Source organism: Halichoerus grypus, chromosome 14 (assembly GCF_964656455.1).
Source record: "Halichoerus grypus chromosome 14, mHalGry1.hap1.1, whole genome shotgun sequence".
Classification (NCBI taxonomy): domain Eukaryota; kingdom Metazoa; phylum Chordata; class Mammalia; order Carnivora; family Phocidae; genus Halichoerus; species Halichoerus grypus.
The window spans coordinates 11,846,854-11,870,251 of NC_135725.1; the positions used below are offsets into that span (position 1 = coordinate 11,846,854).

The 23,398-nt window shown below is 49.0% G+C and overlaps 1 protein-coding gene across 1 annotated transcript in view; it reads left to right on the forward strand.

The window, feature by feature from the left end:
* Positions 1–13,191, forward strand: part of ENTREP1 (endosomal transmembrane epsin interactor 1) — a 56,501-nt gene extending 43,310 nt beyond the window's left edge. The window contains exons 5-10 of the mRNA XM_078062188.1: positions 687–883; positions 5,072–5,201; positions 5,371–5,449; positions 7,064–7,216; positions 9,457–9,749; positions 12,325–13,191. Coding sequence (XP_077918314.1) covers positions 687–883; positions 5,072–5,201; positions 5,371–5,449; positions 7,064–7,216; positions 9,457–9,749; positions 12,325–12,528 — 1,056 coding nt within the window. The 3' untranslated portion in view covers positions 12,529–13,191. The remainder of the gene's footprint in view (positions 1–686; positions 884–5,071; positions 5,202–5,370; positions 5,450–7,063; positions 7,217–9,456; positions 9,750–12,324) is intronic.
* Positions 13,192–23,398: the final 10,207 nt, after the last annotated feature.

A 23,398-nucleotide genomic window follows, 5' to 3' on the forward strand; every position in this document is an offset into this window, starting at 1 on the left:
GACGGTGTTACTTTTCAGGATTTTCTTTTTTTTCTTTTTCTTTCTTTCTTCCTTTTTGAAGTAGGCTCCACGCCCAGTGTGGGGCTTGAACTCAAGACCCTGAGATCAAGCCTCGTACGCTGTGCCCACTGAGCCGGCTAGGCGCCCCTTTTCAGGATTTTCTATCCCCCTTCCCCACCCTGCTGTTTTGTCTGATAAACGGCTGAAACCAAAGAAAAGTCCCACCTCGAACTAAGGATATACTTTTTCCATTTCAATTAGCTTCCCAGGAAAACTGACACCCAGTGAGACAGTCGCTGTCATGTGACTTGATTGAGAGCTGCGGTTGCCCAGGAAACACGCTCAGGCCAAATCGATGTTCATTATAACACCATCAGCGGGGCCCCAAATCATGACATTCTTCCAAGCCATTAAAAAGAGATTAATTATTCATGACTTCTCCCTGGTCTAGAAAAAATAGACACCACGCTGGTTTCCTTTTTCAAATTCTAGCTCAAAATTTATCGTTTGTTTCTTAAATCTCAGAAATGACTGTCCGCAGAAGGAAATGATGCATGCATTCGTCTGGTTGTTATGGACTTCTAGAATTGTACCTCTCTAAAGAATGACTTTGTTTATTTATTCGACAAACATTTAATCAGTCCTCTGCTGCTTACTAGTCACCCCCCATCCCCCCACCCCCCCAGGTTGGTGACATTTCAGATGACTTAGACCCGCCTCGTTCCCCTCTCAAGGAGCTCGCGGTCTGGGTCATTACAGCTGAGTGTTGCAAGGATCATAATAATTCTCAAAAGAGAGATTTTGAGTGCACCGAGGAGGACCACCTAACCCAGGATGGTGAGTGGGCTGCAGAGAGCTTTGAAGGAAGAGTCAGCCAGTCAGGGTTGGCTTCGTGGGTGAAGTGATCTTAAGCCAAATTTCAGGGATCAGCAAACCATATTTAAGCTTCCAAAAGAAAATCTCTGAATTCTGTAAGAAAGACTCGTGTCTTTAGCTTGAGATTCAGAGGGCCAGGAATTTCAACTTTTAATCCCCAAGATATACAAGGAGAGTTGTCAGACAAATGTGGTGGCAGCCTTGGGGTTTTTGGAAATCCGCTTGCTAATGCTCAGGACGGCCACGTGTGGCTTTGAAGCAGGTCACCGGTGGGAGCTACCGCCCAGACACTGTTAACGTTCTTCTCCATGGGTAACCTCCCGACCTGTTGCTCAGAGTCATTCTTTGTGCACCAAAGGACACCTTTGCTCATACCTTAGCCCAGTCTCAGGCTGTGTGCAGGGGGACGTGTTGGAAGGCAGTAAAAAAAAAAAAAAAAAGCCTGTTATTTCGTGGTTGGAAAGAGAAATGCCGTCTTTGAGAAGAATTAAGTGGCTCTCTGAGATTGTAGGTGAGCCCTTGGTTGACCTGAGAGGAGGCAACAGACAGATTTGATTTCCTGCAGTGGCAGAAAGGGAAAGTGACTCATGCGGGTTAGGAGTCTCACTGTCCTGTAGACCGCCCCTCCCCCACCTGCCCTTCTCTCTTCCATTTCTCTTTTCGGTGCCGCCATAGTAATGCTTATCAGTGTGGGTATTTCCACTCTTTGGGATGTGGGTGCATCCCTGGATTCGCCCCTCTGAGTCCTGAGACTGCCCCTCACCAAATCCAGAAGCTTCTCACCAAGGGCTTTATCATTCAGAACTTTCCGGAAGGAACATGGGGAAGGGTGTTAAAGTAATACATCCTTGTGGGAAAGGAGACACTGCTGGGCCCAAAGTATAGACCTGGAGGCCTAGATCGTATCTCCAATGGGCAAACAGCCTCATTTTCTGAAATTCGCCCAATACTAGAGGGCGGTCCACTTTCCTTGTTAAATGGCTACATTTATTCACTTTCAGATACATATTGTATCAAAGGTATTTTTGCATTTGACCAACTTTGCTAGATTTTTATATATCCATTTTATAGACACTAACTGTTTGACCCCAACTTTGTTTGATTTTCTTTCTTAGAAGCAGGCAGGCAAGAATAGTAACGAATGTTTTCTTTAATATTTCCACAACCGGGTACGTGAAGAGTTTTCACACAATGCAAACTCCTGACTTCCTGCAAGGTATTATATGACCTCTCAGAGCGCTTTATTTATTTCCCTTCTATAAATACAACCACTGCATGCATTGGTCCCTCCTTGAGAAAGGACTTCTCAAATTACTGCCATAAACAGAAACCTGATTGCAGTGAAGGTTTCCATCCAAAGATGGGTTTCTGCCTCGTGACTTGATTTGTAATGAGAGTCAGGGCTGTGCACTCCTCCTCCACGACCCCAGGGAGCCTCCCCCACCCCCATTCTCAGAAATTGGTTGGAGCTGGGATCAAAAAGGAGAGCATCCCACCTATTCTGTAATTGGGGACCTGGTTGTACCATGGGGACGTAATGTGTTACAGAGCACGGAAGATTATGGAAAATTGAACACAGGCATTTATTCCTCAGTGGTGAATATAGTAAACTCATTCCTTTTCCTCATGAAGTTCAGAACCCAAACCCAAGTGGAGCCAGGCTCTGCTCGTGGGTGACTCCGTGCCCAGTGCGGCCCTGCCTGGCAGCCCCACAGGGCCGCTTAGCTGATTTTTAGGAGATCAAAATCTCTTCTTATCTGTGTGGGCCCCACCACAGGCAATTAGAGCAGAATTTCTAGAGACAAGGCCTGGGCCTCCCATAGTCTGCAAACCTCCCCAGGTGATTCTACTCCCTAGCTAGGATTGGGGGCCATAAGGGATCAGGAAAATACCTGCCAGGACATAGTGCACCTGTTTCCCCAGACAGATCCCTTTGTACCCAAAAGATATGAAATAAGGAGAACTGCTTCATAGGAAAGGAACCTTCCTTTTTTTCCTAGAAGCATCTTCTGTCACACGGAGGCTTCCTTGGTCATTATAGTTACCACCATAAGAAGCCGTTCATTGTGGGCGATTTAAAGAAAATGTATCCCCTTCCCTCTCCCCCTTCTTCAAGGGATTCCATGGTCGTTTAAGATCTAAAATGGAAGTCTGTTCCCCTGACCTCCTGTCCCCAAGCAAACCCTCTCTTCTCTGTGAACATAGCCATTGGGTGGCGAGTATCAAAGACCACCAGAGCTAACAAACCAACAGGCAAAGCGGGGGGTATTCACTTTCCTGGGGAGGACACAGCAGAGGAGAAATGAGGGGAGCTGGCTGAGAGGGGAAGCCAGGGGATTTGTGAGTGCTGGAAAGATGGCTCATGGGGTCCTGCTAACTCAGGAATGAAGACTGGCCCTCTGGAGAGGACAGAAGAAGTCCCTAGGGCTCACTAAGTAAAGCAAGTCCACTTGTCCACTGGTTTTACTGCTAGGAAAAAAAGAACGTCTCATCTTTTTCAACTTTTTTTCCTCCACCATTTGCATTTTTTTTAAAACGGGTGCAGGAATAAAATGAAACAACCATGAATCCACAGAGCCCCTTTCTAAAAAAAGCAGCCCTTGTGTGCCACTGGCCCAGAATCTTTCACCTGTCTCCTTCAGCTTATGTCCATTTTCATATTTCGAGAACGGGCATTAAACTTTTGCTATTATCTCTTATTTTCATTCTCTAATACTCCACGGCCTGAGTACAGGTTTTCTGGTCTTCGTTGTATCTTTTTAAAATGGGATATAATTGACCTAGAACATTCTATTAGCTTCAGGTGTATGGCATAATGATTCCATATTTGTGTATGTTGTGGAGTGATCGCCACCGTAAGTCTAGTTAACATCCATCACCACACATGGCTACCGGATTGTTTTTCTTGTGATGAAAACTTCTAGGGTTTACTCTCTTAGCAACTTTCAAATAGGGAATACAGTATTATTATTATTATTATTATTATTATTATTATTATTATTATTATTATGTTATTTATTTATTTGACAGAGAGATAGCAAGAGAGGGAACATAAGCAGGGGGAGTGGGAGAGGGAGAAGCAGGCTTCCTGCTGAGCAGGGAGCCCGATGCGGGGCTCGATTCCAGAACCCTGGGACCATGACCTGAGCCGAAGGCAGACGCTTAATGACTGAGCCACCCAGGCGCCCTGGGAATACAGTATTATTAACTGTAGTCACCATGCTGTATATTACATCCCCCGGGACTTATTTATTTTATAACTGGAAGTTTGGTCAAAAGGAACAAGTTTCTGTATATTTTAAACTATCGTTTTACAATTTAGGCTCTTTATTATCTAGATTATTTATGTGTGTGAGTTTTCTATGAACACAGGCAGAAAATCTTGAGGTTTATTTATTTATTTGCTATGGAGGGTCTCCACTCACAGGACAAAAGCCCCAGTGCCTGGCATGAAGGCAGTGCTCAGCTAGTGTTTGTTGACTGACTGTATTTAGGAAGGGTCACTCTGTGATTCATCCTGCTTTGTCTTTGAGCTGTGATGTTGTTCACTTTCCTAGAAAAAAGTAATTCAGACCTTCAAATATTTATTTAACAAATAGAGAGTTTCTACCATGAATCAGACATTAGGGAAACGCAGGCAAGAATTTTGTCATGTACTAATGTAAGAAATAATTGAGTTGCCCCAAGTCCCTAGTTTTGTTTTTTCTTTCATTGAGGTGACATTCACATAACATGAGTTGAACCATTTGAAAGCGTACCGTTGAGTGGGATTTGGTACAATCGAGGTACTGTGCAACCTCCACCCCCATCTGGTTCTGCAGCATGTTCATCACCTCCAGGGAGACCCGTACTCACTCAGCAGTCACTCCCCAGTCCCCAGCCCCCAGCCCCCGGCAACCACGAATCTGCTTTCTGTCTTTGTGGATGATTGCTTGCTTTTTGGCTTGTGGATGTAAAAGAAATGATGGCATTGCATTTTATACGTTGTCACCTGCCTAAGAAACTCTGGGCACCCGATTAGCTGAGATTATCCTCCCCAGCTTCTGGGCCAGAAGACTGTCTTGGAGGGGTGAGGGGTCTTCTGCTCTGTCAGCGGATAACCGGCCCGAGGTAAAGGCCATCATCATGCAGAAGCAAGTACGTCAGACGAGAAGTCTGTAGACCGTGCTTCCTGATGCCAAGATGCTTTTCCTAGGATGGTCGGTCCTGATGTTATTCCCCTCCCACATATCTACGGAGCACGAATCAAAGGTGTGGAAGTGTTCTGTCCCCTGGACCCCCCACCTCCCTATGAAGCTGTGGTGAGCCAGACGGACCAGGAGCAGGTACGGTCCATGGTTTCTCGTTGGTACATTGACCGCTGGTAGGAAAAGCAGGCTGGCGTGCAGAGAACAGTGGGACACTGGGCCCTGAACATGCTTCTAAGTTCAGTGGAGTCCAGGTGGGGGATGAGCTGAATATCAACAAATAACCTTCTTTTCTCCTGTGATGTAGGGACCTTCATTCCACATGCCAGAAGGATTAGAAGGTGCCACGAGCCCCTTGGAACCGATCTGCATACCACTGACTCAAGGTAATAAATACACGATTGCTGCCCAAACTCAGGATTCCGTCAAGTAAGACATCATGAAGTAATGACTTATATGATATTTTGTTGGAGGTCAGATATCTTGAAGCCAGTGGTTCAAATTATATCCTTCTTGGGACGCCTGGGTGGCTCAGTCAGTGAAGCGTCTGCCTTCAGCTCAGGTCATGATCCCAGGGTCCTGGGATCGAGCCCCGCATCAGGTTTCCTGCTCAGCGGAGAGTCTGCTTCTTCCTCTCCCTCTGGCCCTCCCCCACTGATGCGTGTGTGCTCTCTTGCGCGCTCTCTCTCTCAAATAAGTAACTTTTAAAAATCTTAAAAAAAAACCCCACAAATTACATCCTTCTTTCCAGGTGTAAAAATACTGTCAACAATTGGCAAGTAGGAGATACTATGTGAACAGAAATAAAAATATCCTCAGAATCTTTGATGAGTCACCAGACCCTTCTCAGGGACCTGTGAAATGGATTAGAGAGTTTAATGTGGCATCCCTGTGTTTTCCCACCTAAGATTTTCTTTCTCCTGTTAAAATAAGATGGGCCCTTTTAAAGGGAAAAAAAGAGTTTTGTCTATGGCAGGATGATTTGCTGTGAGATTGCGCTGTCATTTATAACCTTGGGTCCAGGTCATGCTGCTTTCACGTGTAGTGAACGCTGATTTTCCGTCCTGCCTCGAAAAACAAGAGTCAGTTTGCAGTTATCCTTGTCATTCAAGGGAACATGATTGCAGCTCTCTGTCTTTGGAGAGGTTTGAAATGGCCCGGAAAACTGTCCACCAGCACAAAATGGCAGGGGTGATCAATAATGGATCAACTCTCCAGCTATTTTCGATGGGGGTGACTTTTCAGCAGCACCATTTGGAACGAGTTTCTGTTCGGTTCACCTTCCATCTTAGAATAATGCAGAAGTGCTCTCTTCCCTAAGTATGTTTGGGCTTCTCCCATTTCTCAGAGTTTCCCAGAGCACACTCAGGCTTGCCGATGACATGATGTGGTTGTCCTGAGCAGAAGTCATCCATTTCTTGAGTGGCTCTCCCCATCTACGAGGCGGCCACTGGCTCTTTCCCGTGGCCGTCAAGCCTTTCACAGCCTGGCCTGTACCCTGGGCTGTATGGAGGCTTCCACTGCCTGCATTCATGGTCTGCAGCCCTCAGGGAAGTCGCCAGAGCTGGGCAGGCGTTCCTTCCCCCCGCCCCCCCCCCCCCCCCCCCCCGGCTCACCTTGCATTGCCAAAAACTGGAAAGTCACTAGGAGCTTCCTAGCACTGCACCAGGACGCTTCCCTGGAGAAGATTCTAAGCACTTGCAGAAAAAAACAAAACCAAAAAACCACCTGACATTTTGCGAGGGCTTCTTGATTTTACTCTTGGACTTACAATTTTTTGTTGGCTTGGTTTAGGTGTGGAGGGGTGGTTTAGAGAGGAAGCGTTTCCCACGGTGCTGGGAAATAAAAGCTCACCGGCCAGCAGCCTAAGCAAATGTGGTTAACTCTGTTCCCCTGCCCCTGAAGGTTCGGGCTCACGGGCTCTTTCCTGCCCAACATTTTGAAGGCAGCAGCTGGTGAAATAACTTATGTTTCTCTTCCTTAAAAAAAAAAAAAATCAGGTGAGGACATTCCTAACACACCCAGAGAAGAAAGCACATCTATCTCAACTCCCGATGCAAACCAGCTACCTCCCACGGGAAGCCGGAGAGTCTTCCCAGCCCTGAGGACAAGATCGAGGAGTGACCCTGTGCTCCATCATTCCGCAGAGAGAGGTGATGTCACTCCCCAAGCCCCTTGCACAGCACTGTGCGTGTTTGCCCCAAGGCGGCCAGGTGAATGCGGGTGCCTCTGGCCACCCACCGCCCTGCAGCTTGAGAGATGTCTTGAGAGAGGTTAAGAGGTCTTGGGAAAATACGATATTCTCCATGCACATTAGGAATATTCACCTGTCACATTTTTTAAGGCTGGTAGAGTTTTTTCTTTTGAAGTCATTGTCAGCAAAAGCATTTGGCTGCACATGATAGTGTTCGAGGTATGACATGAAGAAAATGCAAACATCGTTCTGATTTCTGGGTGTTCACAGTCTTATGGAAATAAACATTCTCAAGGAAAAAGTTCAAGGGGTGTATTTTTTTTTTTTTACTCCCTCTCATGACCTAAGTTATCTCTTTTTTTTTTTTTTTTTACTTTGTATGGGTAGTTGAGTTGTTTGAATCTGACCTGTTTTAAGAAGTTTAGATAGAGTGAAACTCACACTCCCATGCTCTCCCTTTCTGTGTGAAGTTTGTTACAGATGTCATTGGAATAATTTTAAATTTAAAACATGTTAAAGACTTAAAATAACATTGAGTCCTTTTTCTGAATATGTGAATACCTGAACATCTCCAAATAGCTCTGCATGGTGGAAAACTGTGAAAATAAAATAAAGGAAAGAAAGGGAGAAAATGAAAATCTCTAATCCCGCCGCCCAGGCTTCTTCTGGTGACCTCTTCTAACAAGGGCCTCTGCTCTCCTCAAGCTCTGTGCAAATATGACTTTGCAAATGCTCTCACCTTGCTCTCTCTGGGGCCCCATGTCACCCCCTTGCAGTCTTGGTTCTGTCCCTCTGACGGCCTGTGTTGTTCGCTGCAGCCCTGGACTGACCGTGTGCGAGCCAGAGAGAACACTCCTCTTGTCTTCTGAGCCGGGAGGAGTCCCACCGCCTGGGACTGAGCGCCTCTGCAAACCCCCGGGCCGGCAGCCCGGCCCCTCAGCTCCCCAGGCCCGTTTCACGGCGGGTCTCTACCACCCGACCTGGCAAGTTGAGGACTCGAGCTGGCCACTTGCCAGCTTTAACAGGAACTTGGCTCTCTGCACAGCTTTGTCAGATCCTCCCAGATCTGCGGCGCTGCAGGGGGAGGAGACGTGTGTTCACCTACAGCGTTGGAGTCCTCTGCTGTAGACGGCCCCGATTGCCTTCCAGTGACTGACTGTAGTCCCTGACTGTCCTCACACACGAGCGTCTGCAGGGAGCCTTCCTGGAAAACTCCGGCTCTCTGTGACACGCACATGGCAGCCTGGAGGGGGGCCGCTAACCCCGGTTTAGAGCGCCGACCTTTCTCCCGAGGGAAAGGAGTGCTCCCCTCCCTCCACCTGTCCTCCCACCCTCTGCTTCCTTTCTTCCTTGAATATCAAATTCCCGCTTGCTTGTCAGGCCTTCACAGACTGAAACCTCCAGGGTCGCGAACACTGAAGGCTGCTGGCTGGCTTACGAACACGCGGAGACCGGGCCTGCATTCCCCTTCACCCACTTGGTGGTGCAGTCATGTTCTGCCGCTCCTTAAGCCCTTCTGATGTCGATAGTTGCGGACATTAGAGCCTGTGGCGGTGGATTTCCCAGGCTGCTGTTGACTTCTGGAACGACGTGTGATTTTTCCACACCTAGTTTTTTCTTTCTGTTAATAGTCAGCCCTAGAGCTGACTCACAGCCATGGTGTGAGCGTGGATAAGTCGGCACCATGCCCTGAGGATGTTTAGGACAAAGGTACAGTCAAAGGGAGTGGAGCACTCCACTCGTCCCGCAGTCTTGTCCCTCCTCAGCCTCTCTCTTTAAGTGGCTCCTTCATCCTCCGCCCTTGGAGCATTCTCTCATCAGGTCCACCATCTTTTTTCTGCTCGCCCACCCATCCCCATACATTGGTCATTACCCCACGGCACTGCTGCGCATTCTTGATGCTCTTCCCTATCATCTGTCTCTCCCTTGGTGATTGTGTTTTATGTGGCACAACGAAATGTTCTGGGGACACGTCCTATCGGAACTTCAGGGAATGAGCTTGTGTCATTGTTTTCTGGTTTTTGGTTTTTTTCTCCCCCCCCCTTTTCTTTCTGTGAGATGAAAAGCAAGATGTGCATGGTCGTTGGCATTTGCAACCTGCTTTCCACGCCGAGTTCCGTGGCCCGTGCTGTCTCGGGTCCGGGCGTGTGCTCACAGGGACATGGCCAACGGGCACGTATTGTTTGTCTCTGCCCACAGCTGTCCCCGTGCTCAGCTGCGAAGCTGCAACACAGACCGAGGGAAGACCAGACCTGGCCACGGTGACCTTGAGGAGAGGTCTGAGGAGCAGAGCTTCGCGATGCCGGCCTCGGTCCCTGATAGATTACAAGTCCTACATGGACACCAAGCTGCTGGTGGCGAGGTTCCTGGAGCAGTCGTCCTGCAGCATGACCCCAGACATCCACGAGCTTGTGGAGAACATTAAATCCGTTCTCAAGTCCGATGAGGAGCACATGGAGGAGGCCATCACCAGTGCCAGTTTCCTAGAACAGGTAGTTTTATTACTGGTCTCGGGCCTGAGTCAGAGAACTTGTTTCCAGAGCAGCTGAAGCGCCTTCTCTGATTTCCCGTCCAAGGCGCAGTAAGTTCACGGTCAGGGTATCAAGGAAATTGGGGGTGAGGAAGTCTGGGGAGGGAGAGAGAAGAAGCCGGAGCACTTTCTTTTCAGGCGTGATGACTTTCCCACAGGCTTCCTGCAGATGCTTAACCGACCGAGCCACCCAGGCGCCCCAGTTTTCTCATTTTTAAAGTGAAGTGTTAGACTAGGTGGTCTCAACGCCTGTACCTCTGAATGGGATTTCCTTCTGCTGAGAACTGGGGATGGGTCACAGCTGTAATTACCCACCTCTTTTAAAAACCGCTACCAGGGTCACCTGGGTGGCTCAGTCAGTTAAGCATCCAACTCTTGATTTCAGCTCAGGTCATGATCTCAGGGTCCCAGGATCAAGCCGTGCGTAGGGCTCCACACTCAACTTAGAGTCTGCTTGAGATTCTCTCTCTCCCTCTCCTTCTGCCCATCCCCTTGTGCTTTCTCTCTCAAGTAAATAAATTAATTTTTAAAGAAGTTGTTACTTTTTAGGCGTTTGCTTTGTTGCCCCTTGACTGTGGGGTGGTTTCTGTGACCTCGGGGCACAGTGGCTCACAGTGTGACCCACCCGCGTCTGTGGGCAGTAACATGTACATTGGGCTGCAGGGTCCTGGGTGAGTTAAGGCCGACTGAGTAAGTTCCTTCTCACTTTCCTCTCCGTTTCCCTTTCTCCCTGCTGGCCTCCTCTGACAAAAGCCAGAAGCCAATTTCTCTCCCAGCCCCTCAGGGGACCCAGGGGAGCAGAAGAGCAATCTGATGACTCGCATGAAGAGGTACATGAACCACGGACCCTCTTGGTGTCTGCTTTCTAAAAGAGCGGTCGGCTGGTGGTCTTGGGTCACGCTCTAGTTAGCATCTGTGTAGGGGAGATACATCCTCCTAACCCTGGCCTCCGCCAGAAGTCATTCCCTGCCTCCTTCCCTCCGTCTGGCCCCAACAGCCCGATACACAGAGCAAGTATTTGGACCCGCTTGTCGGAGGCTGCCAAGCCCCAGTGAGATCAGAGTTGGAGTATCTGCCAAGCCATTGGTCTGGATCTTCTGCTCAGTCTTCCCTGGAAAATAGCTTTGGGGAAAATGACCAAGCACTTACAGCTCAACAGATGCTCTCACTGCAGATGTTTGCTGGGTCTTTGTGCCGAGTCTGGATAAAACTTCAGGTACTGGGATTGTTGCAGTGGACTTTGGGCCATCGGCTGGCGCCCTCTGGGAGCGGACCGCAGTGGCGAGGCCCATTGCGACACCCTCCCCAGAGAAAAGGAGGCAGAGACAAGCGGAAGGAGAGCCTTTATTCCCGACTCTACCCAGCTCTGCACATTTTCACTTTTCCTAGTATGACTCGAATAGGTTTTAGATCCATCTTAATGTTTATTCCTATCAAAACCACTTGCCCCAACTTACATGTCACAGCAATTGACGTCTATGAATGTTGGAATTTTCTTTTTAACCAGGAAACAAGGACAGGGCTTTAAAGACAAATATAATACCAGTGTGTTAGCAAAATTTAACATCCCGTCTTTTGGAGGGATTAAACTTCTGAGGACTTTAAAATCTCAGACTGGTACGAACTAAACAAAAAATCAGCCCAGTGATTGTTCTGTGATGTTAGGGGGTCATGAAACGCCTGGGTTTTTCTCAAGGTGCTAACAGTGTTGTAGGTCCTATAGCATGACTGTGCAACTTCTGGAAATTGTACGTGCTAGACAGTTCTCCCCTCCTCGGTCCCAGCCGGATGAGGGGTTTCCCATAAGGTTGCCATTTTACAAAGTAAGTGATATTATTATATATTTCAAGTTACATATATGCTGCATTGTAAAACAGATCTAACGGTAGAACCATTCTTAAGCATTTTTTACAAATAAACTGGCCGAGTTTTTATGTTGCTTATTATGTTTTGTTCTCGAAGGGTTATCAGATCAACTGGAAGCATCACTGGTTTTGGGTGACATTTTATAAACTCATTAGCTGGTCACAGTGCCCCACAGGTGGTTATCAACTTTTCAAGAACGTTGGTATCCCCTGGGTTCTGGTTAGAACTACAGACGTTCCAGCCCCGACTGTCACAATTGCTGTGGGGGGGCGGGGGATCCTCGGTAGCAGCTCCCCTCCCCTCCAGAAACGCGCAGACCCCGGGGAGAAGCACCGTCTCAGACCCCAGGCCAACTGGGTAAAAATGACGAGAAGAATGTTAAGTGTAAAGCAAAAGTGTAAATTCACCTGCCACGGATGAATCAGGGAAGTGACGTGAGGCAGGTCGGCAGCTGAAACAATAGCAAATTGGGGGAATGTCTTAGGAACGTTAGGAAAGAGGCATTCGGTGGAAGGTATCTGGAATTCCAAGTGTGTTCCACTTTGGGAAAACACCCTATTTTCTTTTCCAAAGCAACGAAGCTAAGCAGTGCATGGCTGGATAGAGAAGGCAGGTCAGAGGACCACCTCTGGTGCAGCCTAACGTCTCCCCCACCTCTTATTCTCCCCAAGATAATGGCCCCGGCGCAGCCCAGCACTTCCCGGACCCACGTGCCGCCCTCGCGGAGACAGCCTGGCTTCCTGCACCTGCGGAGCTGCGGGGACCTGAGCACCTTCGTCCCGGCGGGGAGGCCGCGAGCCGAGAGGAGGCCCCAGCGAGCAGAGGCTGAGCGGCCCCACAGCCTCATCGGCGTCATCCGGGAGACCGTTCTGTGAACCTGTGGGGTTCGGCCTGAGGGGGGTGGGCAGGAAGGAAGATGCACCCTGAAGGCAGAATGATCCCTCCTGACCTTGGAGTGCCCTGGCCCGGAGTGGGCGTGCCCCCTGGGCAGCCCTCAGAAGGGGCGCAGGCACTCCGGAGGACATTTGTTCTCACTCCCCAGCTCCTCTTCTGCTCACTGAGGACATTCAGCGGTGGGCAAGGAGGTTCTTCCAGGCCCATTTGGCTTTCGGAGGCACTGATCTGGAGGCCGTGCAGGCAGCCTCCCTCCAGCCTCGGCCAGGTCACGTGGGCAGAAACCCGGCTGACGATTCTTCGCCCACCTCCCCGACCGGGGCTCTCCTGCTCCCCGAGTTCCTCCCTCCGTGGAAGGACAGAGCTGCTGGGAGTGCTGTGTAGAGCTCCCGCAGCCTTTCGCTGCTCCACGAGGGAGCAGAGGGCCCAGAAGCAGGATGATTAACCCCGATGTTCTGCACTTGTCAAGCTTCGTTTTACGTCACCCCCAAATCACAGTGTCTTTAGGAAAAACGGGAAACTCGTTCAGTGACAAATGGTAATGAAAGGCGTTTAGGGAGAGGTTCGTGTTGATTGCATTTATTCGTGCTTGCAAAACTAGTGATGGCTAAGGCCCAATCGAGAATAAAAACGGGTACTTTGGACCTCTGGGCTCCGTGTCCAACATTTGTGTGGGCGTAGGTGGCCAGGCCTTTCCTTAGGAGGGGTTGAGCCCTGGGGGCGGCGGGGAGGCCGGTGGGGAGAGCCTCAGGCTGGATTGTTCTGCACGGGAGTACCAGCTTTAACTGGCATTTCAAGAGATCACGTGCTGCTGGAGAATAGCCGAGGCTGGGGTAGGAGGCTGTGAGCTAAGGGCCTGGCTGGGCCCTCCTGTGCTCTAGCCACCGTTCGCGGCCCCCACGCTCTCCGTTCGCCGCCCAACAGCCTAAGAGGTGGGCGCTCTTACCGTCCCCATTTTACAGACGAGGAAGATGAGGTTCAGTAACTTGCCCCAGGTCGCTCCGAAGTTCAGTGGTGGAGATGCCAGGCACCCCCGCGAGCAGCCCATCTCCAGAAGCTCCCAGGCGGCGGGGGTTGGCATTTCCTGTGTCTCTGGCAGAGTGCTGGGTAAGGCTCCTAGCGAGGCTAACGGGAGCGCAGGCCGCAGTGGGAATTACGGAGGGGCCTGGGGACTGAGTAACCGAGAGGGGAAGAGTGTTTGGAGGCGCTGGGGGGCGGGCGGGGTAAGCCGGGGCTGGGGAGGCAGAGCTGGAAGGCAGGGAGAGCTGGGGGGCGGGAGACGGGCCGGGGGCCGGCCGCTGTGTTCGCGGAGGAGGTTGGTGGGGCTTCCCCTTGGCGGTTTCTCCCTTCTATCCGCCCACTGCCAGGCCCTGATTTCTCTGTGCGAGTGAGCCAGCTCTTGGTTTCTCTAGAAGCCCTAGCTGTCCGCACCAGAGCTGTGCACTGGGGCTCGGCCCACTTTGCTGGGGTCTCCAGTGTTACAAGCCCCTGGCTCACACGGGCTCTCTGGCCTCCGTAAGCTAAGTGTAGCCCATGTAACCCAGTCTGGGTGCTCTCTTCCTCAGTCCAGGTGAAGCTCCTTCCTCCTGGGCTGGGTGAGAAGGCCTGGCCTTTCTCACCGCTCTAGGTTTATGCTTTGTCCCACTCTGGGAGGGCACTGTTTTTAGCTGCATCCCTCCTCTTTCCCTTCGGAAGCCTGTGGCCCTCCCTCCAACTACCACCACAGGCCTCACCGGGAAGTTTCGGGGAAGGTAGGCGGGCGCCCGCCCTGCAGATGGCATCTGCTTCTAGCCTCGGAGAAACAGTCACAGAGGTGGTCTGGGCCATTCTGAGGAAAGGGAATTTGCCAACAGCAACCAGAAGAGGAAAGGGGAGCGTGAGACTGAGGGCATCGCTTGACACCTAGCAGGAGGAAGTGGGGACCTGTCTCTGCTTTGAAGAGCTGATCTGGCCGCCTGGGGGATGTCCCATGTACTTCCAAGATCTGAAGGTATCAGTGAAGTCAGAAAACTGACTTCTGTCTTGCTTCTCAGACGTCAAGGAATATTAAAGTAAAAAAAAAATATTATATATTGCAATATAATTATAATACAATATTTTATATATATTTGCCCTGGGAGGGAATTAGAGGTCATATTATTCATCTCCCTGTTAGTGTGTCTGCGTGTAGCACACAGCATTATAACGTGATGTACACGTGCATCCATACGGAGTATACACAGGGAGGGCAGCCCCTTTGCATTTGGAGTTCCTTAAGAATCCACAGCCCCGAGGTGGTGACAAAGCATCTCAAATGTAGGCATCAAGATTACACTAGAGCGTTGACTGATTAGCAGGAGGGGCCTTTGAAACAAGCTTCCGCTGGTGAAGTACAAGATCTCTCTGACCGGGCAGAAGCCTCGTAGAGTCACGATTGCCTTTGCACCAGTGAGGAGGAAGAATCTGGTCCCCAGTTCCTGAGACTGTCATGGGGTGGATCAGGACACAGCTGCTCCTTCCTAATGTTGTCACCTGCACCCTTTCACACAAGCTGTGTGTCCAAGCGTCTGAGGCCAGGGTGGCACTCTCGCAAGCGTACGTAGGACTGTTGTGGGCAGACATGCCAGGGCGTGTTGTGTCTGGCTGGCAGAATTTCTTCCGAGGCCTGCTTTCTTCAGGACACCCTGCCCAGTGGTGAGATTTGGGAGAGGGGTCCACGGCCCCTCACTGCGTGAGGCTGCCCATACTTACCAAAAGCAGTGGACATGCGCCGAGCAGCCACGCTGGCGAGGTCTGGTCACTCCACACCCTCACTTTGCAGCTGACGAAGCTGAGGCTCAGAGCCGAGAGCAAAGCAGCAGTGGGGCGACCAGACTTCTGGCTCCTGGACCAGGGCTGTTGGTGCGGGTCACAGCTTCTCAGGCTATCTGGGACAAAGGACTATTTCCCGCCCCCTCCAATCTGTCACGGACCAAAAGCTTTTGTAAAATTAGAATAAGCTGACTGAAAATTGTGTCGGTCGGCTAGGATGGTGATGACAGCATACCACAGACTGGGGGGCTCAAGCAACAGGAACTTTATTTCTCATAGTTCTGGAGCCTGGGAAGTCCCAGATCAAGGTGCCTGCAGATTCAGTGTCCGGTGAGGACATCCGCCTTCCTGGCTTGCAGATGGTCCTTCTTGCTGGGTCTCACGGAGTGGGCACGGAGAGGGAGAGAGAGAACTCTGGTCTCCGCGTTTTCTTCTAGGGACGCTAATCCCATCATGCGGGCTCCACCCTCATGACCTCACCTAAACCCGATCCTCTGCCAAAGGCTTCACCTCCAAATGCCCTTGTACTGGGGCTTCGGGCTTTAACATAACGGGTTTTGAGGGACACAAACATTCAGTCCATAGCACTGATTTACCAGGACAATGAAATAATAGTAATAAAAGGCATACAAAATGCAACCCCCCCCTTGGATTGAATAAGCTCTACTTTTGCCCCAAATAGGCTTTTTTAGAGCAGTTTGAGGTTTACAGCTAACTTGAACAGAAAGTACAGAGGTTTCTCATGCAGCTCCCCACCCCCATCAGCTTCTCACACCAGAGCTTGCTCTTGTCAGGGACCAGAAGCAAAGAGCGTTCTCGGCCCAGGTGTGTGGTGCGGGTCGGGGTTCCTACTCTAGCCCCACAGTTTCCCAGTGTCCTTTCAGCCCCGAGTCTGTTCTGTGGTCTGGGTCCCGGGGACACTGAAGAAGGCCGGGAGTGGGAAGACAGGCAGACACCCTTCCCTCTGCACCTACGTGTCTCTGAGGAGGCCCGAGAGTGGAGGTGGCCCTCACAGACAAGTGCTTTGGCAAGTCCCTCAGGGTGAGGGAGAACTGGCAGAGGAAAGATGTAGCTCTGGTTTCCACCCAGCAATTGGGGAAACAGAACAAAGGAGCTCCCCCCGCCCGCCTCGTCCCGGCCCAACAGGCAGATGCAGAAAACAACGAAGGGAGTGAGGGAGGGGCCTGGACAAGAGCATCTTTGTTTATGTGGTTTTTCTCCTTGGAGCTGCTGCAAGGGAAGCCGAGTCTGGGGCCAAAGGGCACCATGTTTCTTCTGTTTCTCTCTGTCCGCAGGAGCCTTCATCCTCGCCCTCATTCAGCAGGTGTTGACTGAGTTACGGAGTGTAGGCAGCAGGCCAGGTGCAGGGGAAAGGCAGCTGAGTGGGGAGAGGGGGTCAAGGCCAAAAAAGTCTAAGAATAATAAATGCAAAGTGACATTTCTCTTGGCTGCAGCTGAGCTGCTCCCTGGGCCCAAGGGGCAGGAGGATCTGGACTCTCTTTGGGTCAACTTGGAAGACCAAAGGTCCTGGGCCTGATTTATCAGGATGGTTTGAAGGGATCCTTCATCCTGGATTGTGAAACAGGTCCCGGCAGGGATGCCTCAGGGTGAAGCTCGGCAGACCTGGGCTGGTGGCAGCAGGTGGTCACAATCTTGGAAATCGTTAAAGAAAAATTCATGACACCTGATAAGGTTGGTAAGGAAGACTATTTACTTAGGAGCTGCCGTGGTGTTTTGCCGTAGGGGAGAGAGATCAGGCTCAACTCTGATTACAAGCACAAGTGCAGGGTGGGGTCAGTGGATGGAAGATGACAAGAGGAGACGTCAGGGCTGGGGGATGCTTGCTAGACCAACTCAATTAGGACTCTTCTGGAGGCAGGCCAAGGTGATCAGATACCAAGCATGGGGGGGATTTTTGTTCAACTGGGCCTGCAGGATTTCTGTTAAAACCAGACTGAGCAGGCCAAGGACAGAGCTCGAGGTTGGAGCTTGGTCAGAAAGAGGACTCAGAGGAGCCAATTCAAGTTCGGCCAAAGAAAGAGTCTGTCAGAATCTGATGAGTACCTTCTCTTCTGAGCAAGAACCTCTTGCCACACTCTGTCCTTGGCCTCAGGCATGTCACTGTCTGGCAGGAATCTTCTTTTCATTCCAATAGCTGGAAAGATCTTTTGTGTTTTGCCCTAACAAAGGAGCTAGGGCCAAAATTTTGGGTTAATTCATGGTTCCTCTCTCTCGAAAAGTGGCCGTATGTCCCAGGTGTATGGAGACTTTCCAGTGTCTTTAGATAGTGAGCATGAATTCGAAAGGATCCAATGGAGCATTTCATGGTGGGAGTGGGGGCACATATCAGGCAGGAAAGGATCCAAGCAAGGAGAGTTGCTGGAATTATTTTTGCTTTTGGTAGGAGCTGTTTCTCCCACTGCTTCTGTATCTGCTTGGTGGAGGTAAGTGGGTTTTCGATAATAAGTCATAAACCACAATATCAGAGATGTCAAGGACAGAGGCTTCCTCTTCATCTTATAGAAGAGGAGCCCATCATCCAGAGAGGTTAATTCACTTGCTGAAGATCACACAACCTGCAGATGTCAAAATGGAAGAACTTGACCTATGTCTTCTGCCTTCCGTCATCACAGACAGTTTATTCTTCCCTGGACTGCCACAGCCTGGAACTCTGAGAAGGTAAAGGAGACAAGCCACGGGAACTCTTAAGCAATTGTAGCATTAACACCAATGTATCAGTTGAAAATGGTACTAATGGGTAACATTTATTGGGAGTCCTTCCAGAGCTGTCGAATTAACTTAGTTCAGTTGATCTTCACAATAACCTCCACAATTTACTAGTTCTTATGGCTCGACTTGATTTCCCTTGTCTAATTGCACTGGCTAATATCTCTAGTACAGTGTCAAAGGGTAGTGGAGATTAGTGGACATCCTTGCTTTGTTCCCCACCTTAGAGGAAATGCCTCCAATGTTTTCTTATTAAATAAGATACTAGCTTTAGGATGAAATTATATATATTCCATCATGTTAAGAAAGTATACCACAGTCTCTAAGTTTTTGAGTGTATTCTTCTTTTTATTTCCTTCTGTGAAGAGGTACTGAATTTTTCTCAGGATTTGTGGAGCTAATCATGATTTTTTGGACTGAGATTTATTAATGTGCACTATGGTTTTAATGGATTTGTAATAGTGAATCAACAGTGCATACTTGAACAAATCCCACTTATTCATGATGTATTATTTTCTTAATGTTATGTTAGACTCACTGTTGCTAATATTTTATTTAGAAATTTTGCAGGGATATTTATGGATGATACTGGTCTATATATATTTCTCTATACTGCTTCTGCTTTAGCTATCAGTATTATATTTGCTTCATAAAACAAATTTAAAAGTTTTCCTTCCTTTTCAGTGCTGTTGAATATTTTAAGAGCATTGGATTATCTGGTCTTTAAAGGTGTGGTAGACTTTCCTGTGGAAAGTCTGAAGCTTTTGTGTAGTCTAGTTCCTTACTAAATTTCTCCATTTCTTCAATGGAATTGGTCTATTTAAATTTTCTAACTCTAATGGTGGTCAATTTGGGTAATTTTAATTTTCCTGGGAAATCATCCATTTCACATAGTTTTTCAGATTCATTTGCAAAGAAGTCTTTTTTTTTTTTTTTAATTTTATTTATTTATTTGAGAGAGGGAGAGAGAGATAGCAAGAGAGAGCATGAGCGGGGAAGGGAGGGAGAAGTAGGCTTCCCGCTGAGCAGGGAGCCCAATGTGGGGCTCGATCCCAGGACCCTGGGATTATGACCTGAGCTGAAGGCCGATGCTTAACCGACTGAGCCACCCAGGCGCCCCTATTTGCAAAGTCATTTTGTGAAGTTGTCTCTTATAATTGTAAACTTTTCTTCTGTTGCAGTGGTTATTTCCTCCTTGACATCCTTTATTTTGTATATTTGTGTTCTCTCCTATTTATCTTGACCAAGGTAGCAAATGATTTCTTTGGTTTTTTAACTTTTTAAAAAAACAAGATTTTATTTGTTGATTTACTGTTTCTCTATTCTCATTAATTTCTGCTTTTATCTTTATTATTTGTTGTTCTTTTTAAAGTGTTTTGAGCTGGAAATTGAATTCATTTTGTTATTTTATTTTTATTGACAAATGTAGGTAGTGCAATGATTTTTCTTATTTACTACTTTCCTTGCATTCTATAGAGTATGATATGTTTTCCTTGTGATTAGGGACCCCTCTTGAGGAAAAAGAATACAAAATTATGAATATGAAACTATGTACAAGGCTGTGAAAGGGGCCCATGTAAGTGAGGGGCCATCGTACTTGAATTTCACTAGCTTCACAGTAAATCCACCTCTGTTTAAAAATAAGGCTTGAGGGGTGCCTGGGTGACTCAGTCTCTGGCTCTTGATTTGGGCTCAAGTCATGATCTCAGGGTTGTGAGACTGAGCTCCACGTCGGGTTCAGCACTGGGTGTGGAGCCTGCTTAAGATTCTCTCTCTCTTCCTCTGCCCCTCCCCCCACCTTCCTCTCTAAAAATAAATAGATAAGTAAATAAATAAATAAAAATAAGACTTAGGATTTACACATGATTTTTGTGGTTGACATTTTGAGATGAGTTAATCATCAGCAAAGACCTTGACACATGAGTAGCAAGAAAAAAGAATGGCAGAGAGAACGAACGGTAATGGTGTGCATAGCTTGTGCTTAGCGCCTGGCAGAATGTATCTCCATCATCTTTACCACATGCCTGATTGCTTTACTATTACCATTTTATAAAGGATTAAAGGGAGTTTCTGGAAAGTTAAAGCACTTGCTGCAGATCACACTTGGACTTGGCGAGATTAAATCTAGCCGAGTCCAACCTGGCAGGCTATGTCCTTTTCACTACACCCTCCACATTGTTGGCACCCAGAGAGGACTGGCGGCGTGCTCCTCCCTCCTTCTCCCTCAAGCAGCAAGTTCAGGAACTTGTATTACAGGAAGCCACCTGGAAAGGCAAGCGCCGGTGGTGCAGGGTTACTTACTGCAGGGAATTGGACAAAGCACACTAACTGTATCAGTCATCTGTTGCTGTGTAACAAATGATCCTCAAACAATAAATATTTATGACATCACATGCGCTGAGAGGCAGGAATCTGGGAGCAGCTTGGCTGGATGGTTCTGGCTTCGGGTCAGTCATGAGGCGGCTGCCGGCCAAAGACTCAAGTGGGACTGCAGGATCTGCTTCCAGACTCACTCACTTGGCTGTGGACAGGCTTCCGTTCATCACTGGCTATTGGCTGGAGACTTTAGTTCCTTACGGTGTAGACCTCTCCCTGGGGATGCTCACGTCATGGCAGCCGGCTTCCCCCAGTGTGTGTGCTCTGAGAGACAGAGAAAAACTCGCGGGACCCCTCAGAGGGAAGCCGTAGGCTTCTTCTATCATACCTTGGAAGTGACATTCCACCATTTCTGTTTGTTAGAAGCGAGCCCGTGAGTCCAGCCCACACTCTCCAGAGGGGAATTAAGCTGCACCTTTTGAAGGGAGATGTATCCAAAAAGGTGTGGATGTATTTTTTTTTTTTTAAAGATTTTATTTTATTTATTTGACAGAGAGAGAGAGAGACAGCTAGAGCAGGAACACAAGCAGGGGGAGTGGGAGAGGGAGAAGCAGACTCCCCGCGGAGCAGGGAGCCCGATGCGGGGCTCGATCCCAGGACCCCGGGATCATGACCCGAGCCGAAGGCAGACGCTTAACGACTGAGCCACCCAGGCGTCCCGGTGTGGACGTATTTTTAAAACCACCACACTGCCGGGGTGCCTGGGTGGCTCAGTCCTTGGGCGTCTGCCTTCGGCTCGGGTCATGATCCCGGGGTCCTGGAATCGAGCCCCGCATCGGGCTCCCTGCTCCGCGGGGAGCCTGCTTCTCCCTCTCCCACTCCCCCTGCTTGTGTTCCCTCTCTCGCTGTGTCTCTCTCTGTCAAATAAATAAAAAAAAATCTTTAAAATAAAATAAAATTAAAAAACCACCACACTGCCATCGTGTGTATAGGGAGACTTCAGAATTTAGCTCTGCCACGGGACTTGTCACAGGGGTTTTGCCTAGACTGAGGTCACCCCCCAGAATCCACTCCTAGCTCTTTCTGGAGATCTGAGCCCCTCCTCATCCTGTGGGATAGAGAGAAGAGGTCACTTTCGTTATGCATCCATTAACGTGCTCACTTGGCAAATATTTATCAAGCGACAACCAAATGTTGGGTGCAGTTCCGGGAGCTGGGGACAGAGCAGTGAACAAAACACATGACGTCCTTGTGCTCATGGAGCTTATGTTTGAGTGCAAGGAGCCAGATAATACGGAAAGAGAGGACTAAAATAATAGCGATGGTAATAAGGACTATGGAGAGAAATAAATCACAATGAAAGGATAGGGGTGACAGGTGTTGCTGCCCCAGACAGGGCGAACAGATTAGACCCTGCTGCATCGTCTCAGAGGATGTGCTCCGAGAAATCCTCTTGGCTGAGGTGACATTTCAGCAGAGACCTGACTGAGAGGAGATGAGCCATGTGGCCACTGGGAGAGGGCACAGCAAGGGCAAAGGCCCTGGGGCAGGGGTGATCTTGGTGTGTGTTTGTGAAGTAGTCTGGTCGGGATGGAGAAACCATGGGAATGACTGATGGCAAAAGAGATCGAGAGGTGGGCAGGGTCCTTGGCTTTAGACTATGTGGGGTGGGACCCATTTAAGAGGAGCTGAGCCGGGGGATTCATGTGATTTTTGCAATGCTAAGGGGTTCACTCTGGCTGCTGGGTGGAGGGGGAGGAAGAGAGAACACAGGGGACAGGAGGCTGCTGCAATCATCCATGCCGTGGTGACGGGGGTGGCTTGTTCTAAGGAGGACGCAGTAGAAGTCATGAGACGTGGTCAGATGCAGATGTGGCTCCTGAAGCCACAGCTCATGTGCAGGACGTGATGCCACCGACCTAACAACGAAGTTCCTGCCACTTTTGCAAGCTTCGAGCCAATGGGTGACCATTCTGTGAATGCACCGTGTGCTGCAGGCCACGGGCCAGGCACTGTGCGGGGCATAATGGGTACAGAGGTGAGCAGGACAGACACAGTGCCCACCCACACATGGCACTCCCAGGATGGCAGGGCAGAGAAGCAGCTAAAAGACACATTAGGGCATTCTGGGCTACATGTTGTAAAAAGTGCTGGAGGTGTAACAGGGCAGTGAGCCCCGTCACACGGGGCAGGGATGCGGAGGACCCCAGGGGATTTCCACAGGCAGGAACCGGGTGGCCGGGGGTTACAGGCGAAGGACGACGTCCTACTAGAGGCAGAAGCTGTGTTTGGAGGACAGTTGGTTCCAGAAGCAGGGAGGAGTTGCAGGAGCTGAGGCCGGATGAGAGTTATAAGCAGGCTTGCAGAGACCCTGGAATTCCAGGCTGAGGCGATCAGATTTGACGGGAGCCCTGGAAAGAGCCCGCAGGCCCCATCCAGCATGGGTTGGTGTGGAAAAAGCTGGAAATATGGACTCCCGTTGAGATGTTATTGCGAATACTAGCAGAGGAGGATTTAAGAACAAAGATAATGATTGCAGTACAATCGAGAAACAGCAAGAAAAAATTGAAAGTAGCCTAATATCCAGCAAGCGGACTTGTTACATTTTCTTGCATTAGAATTTTTTAGTGGTGTATGTGATAGAATAATGTGTAGCCAGTAAAAAAAGGTTTTCAAAGAAATTCTTAATGACATGGGGGAATAGTTTACAATATAATGTGAAGTAAAAAAAAAAAACAGATCTAGGAAATATAGCAGAGCACCTAATGCACAGGCCGAATGGAAACATAGTAAAATGTTCACGTTTCTCTCTAGGTACTGAGATTATGTGTGATTGACATTTTCCTTTTTCTACCTTTTAAAATTTTTGAAAAATTTCACAGGAATATACATTACTTTTGTAATCAGAAAAATTGCTTATCTATAAAGATTACACATTGATTTTAAATAAGGGCTAACATGATTGAGAAGGGTGGCCTGAAGAACCCGATTTGGAGGATTAAGTACTCTGGAGGCAGG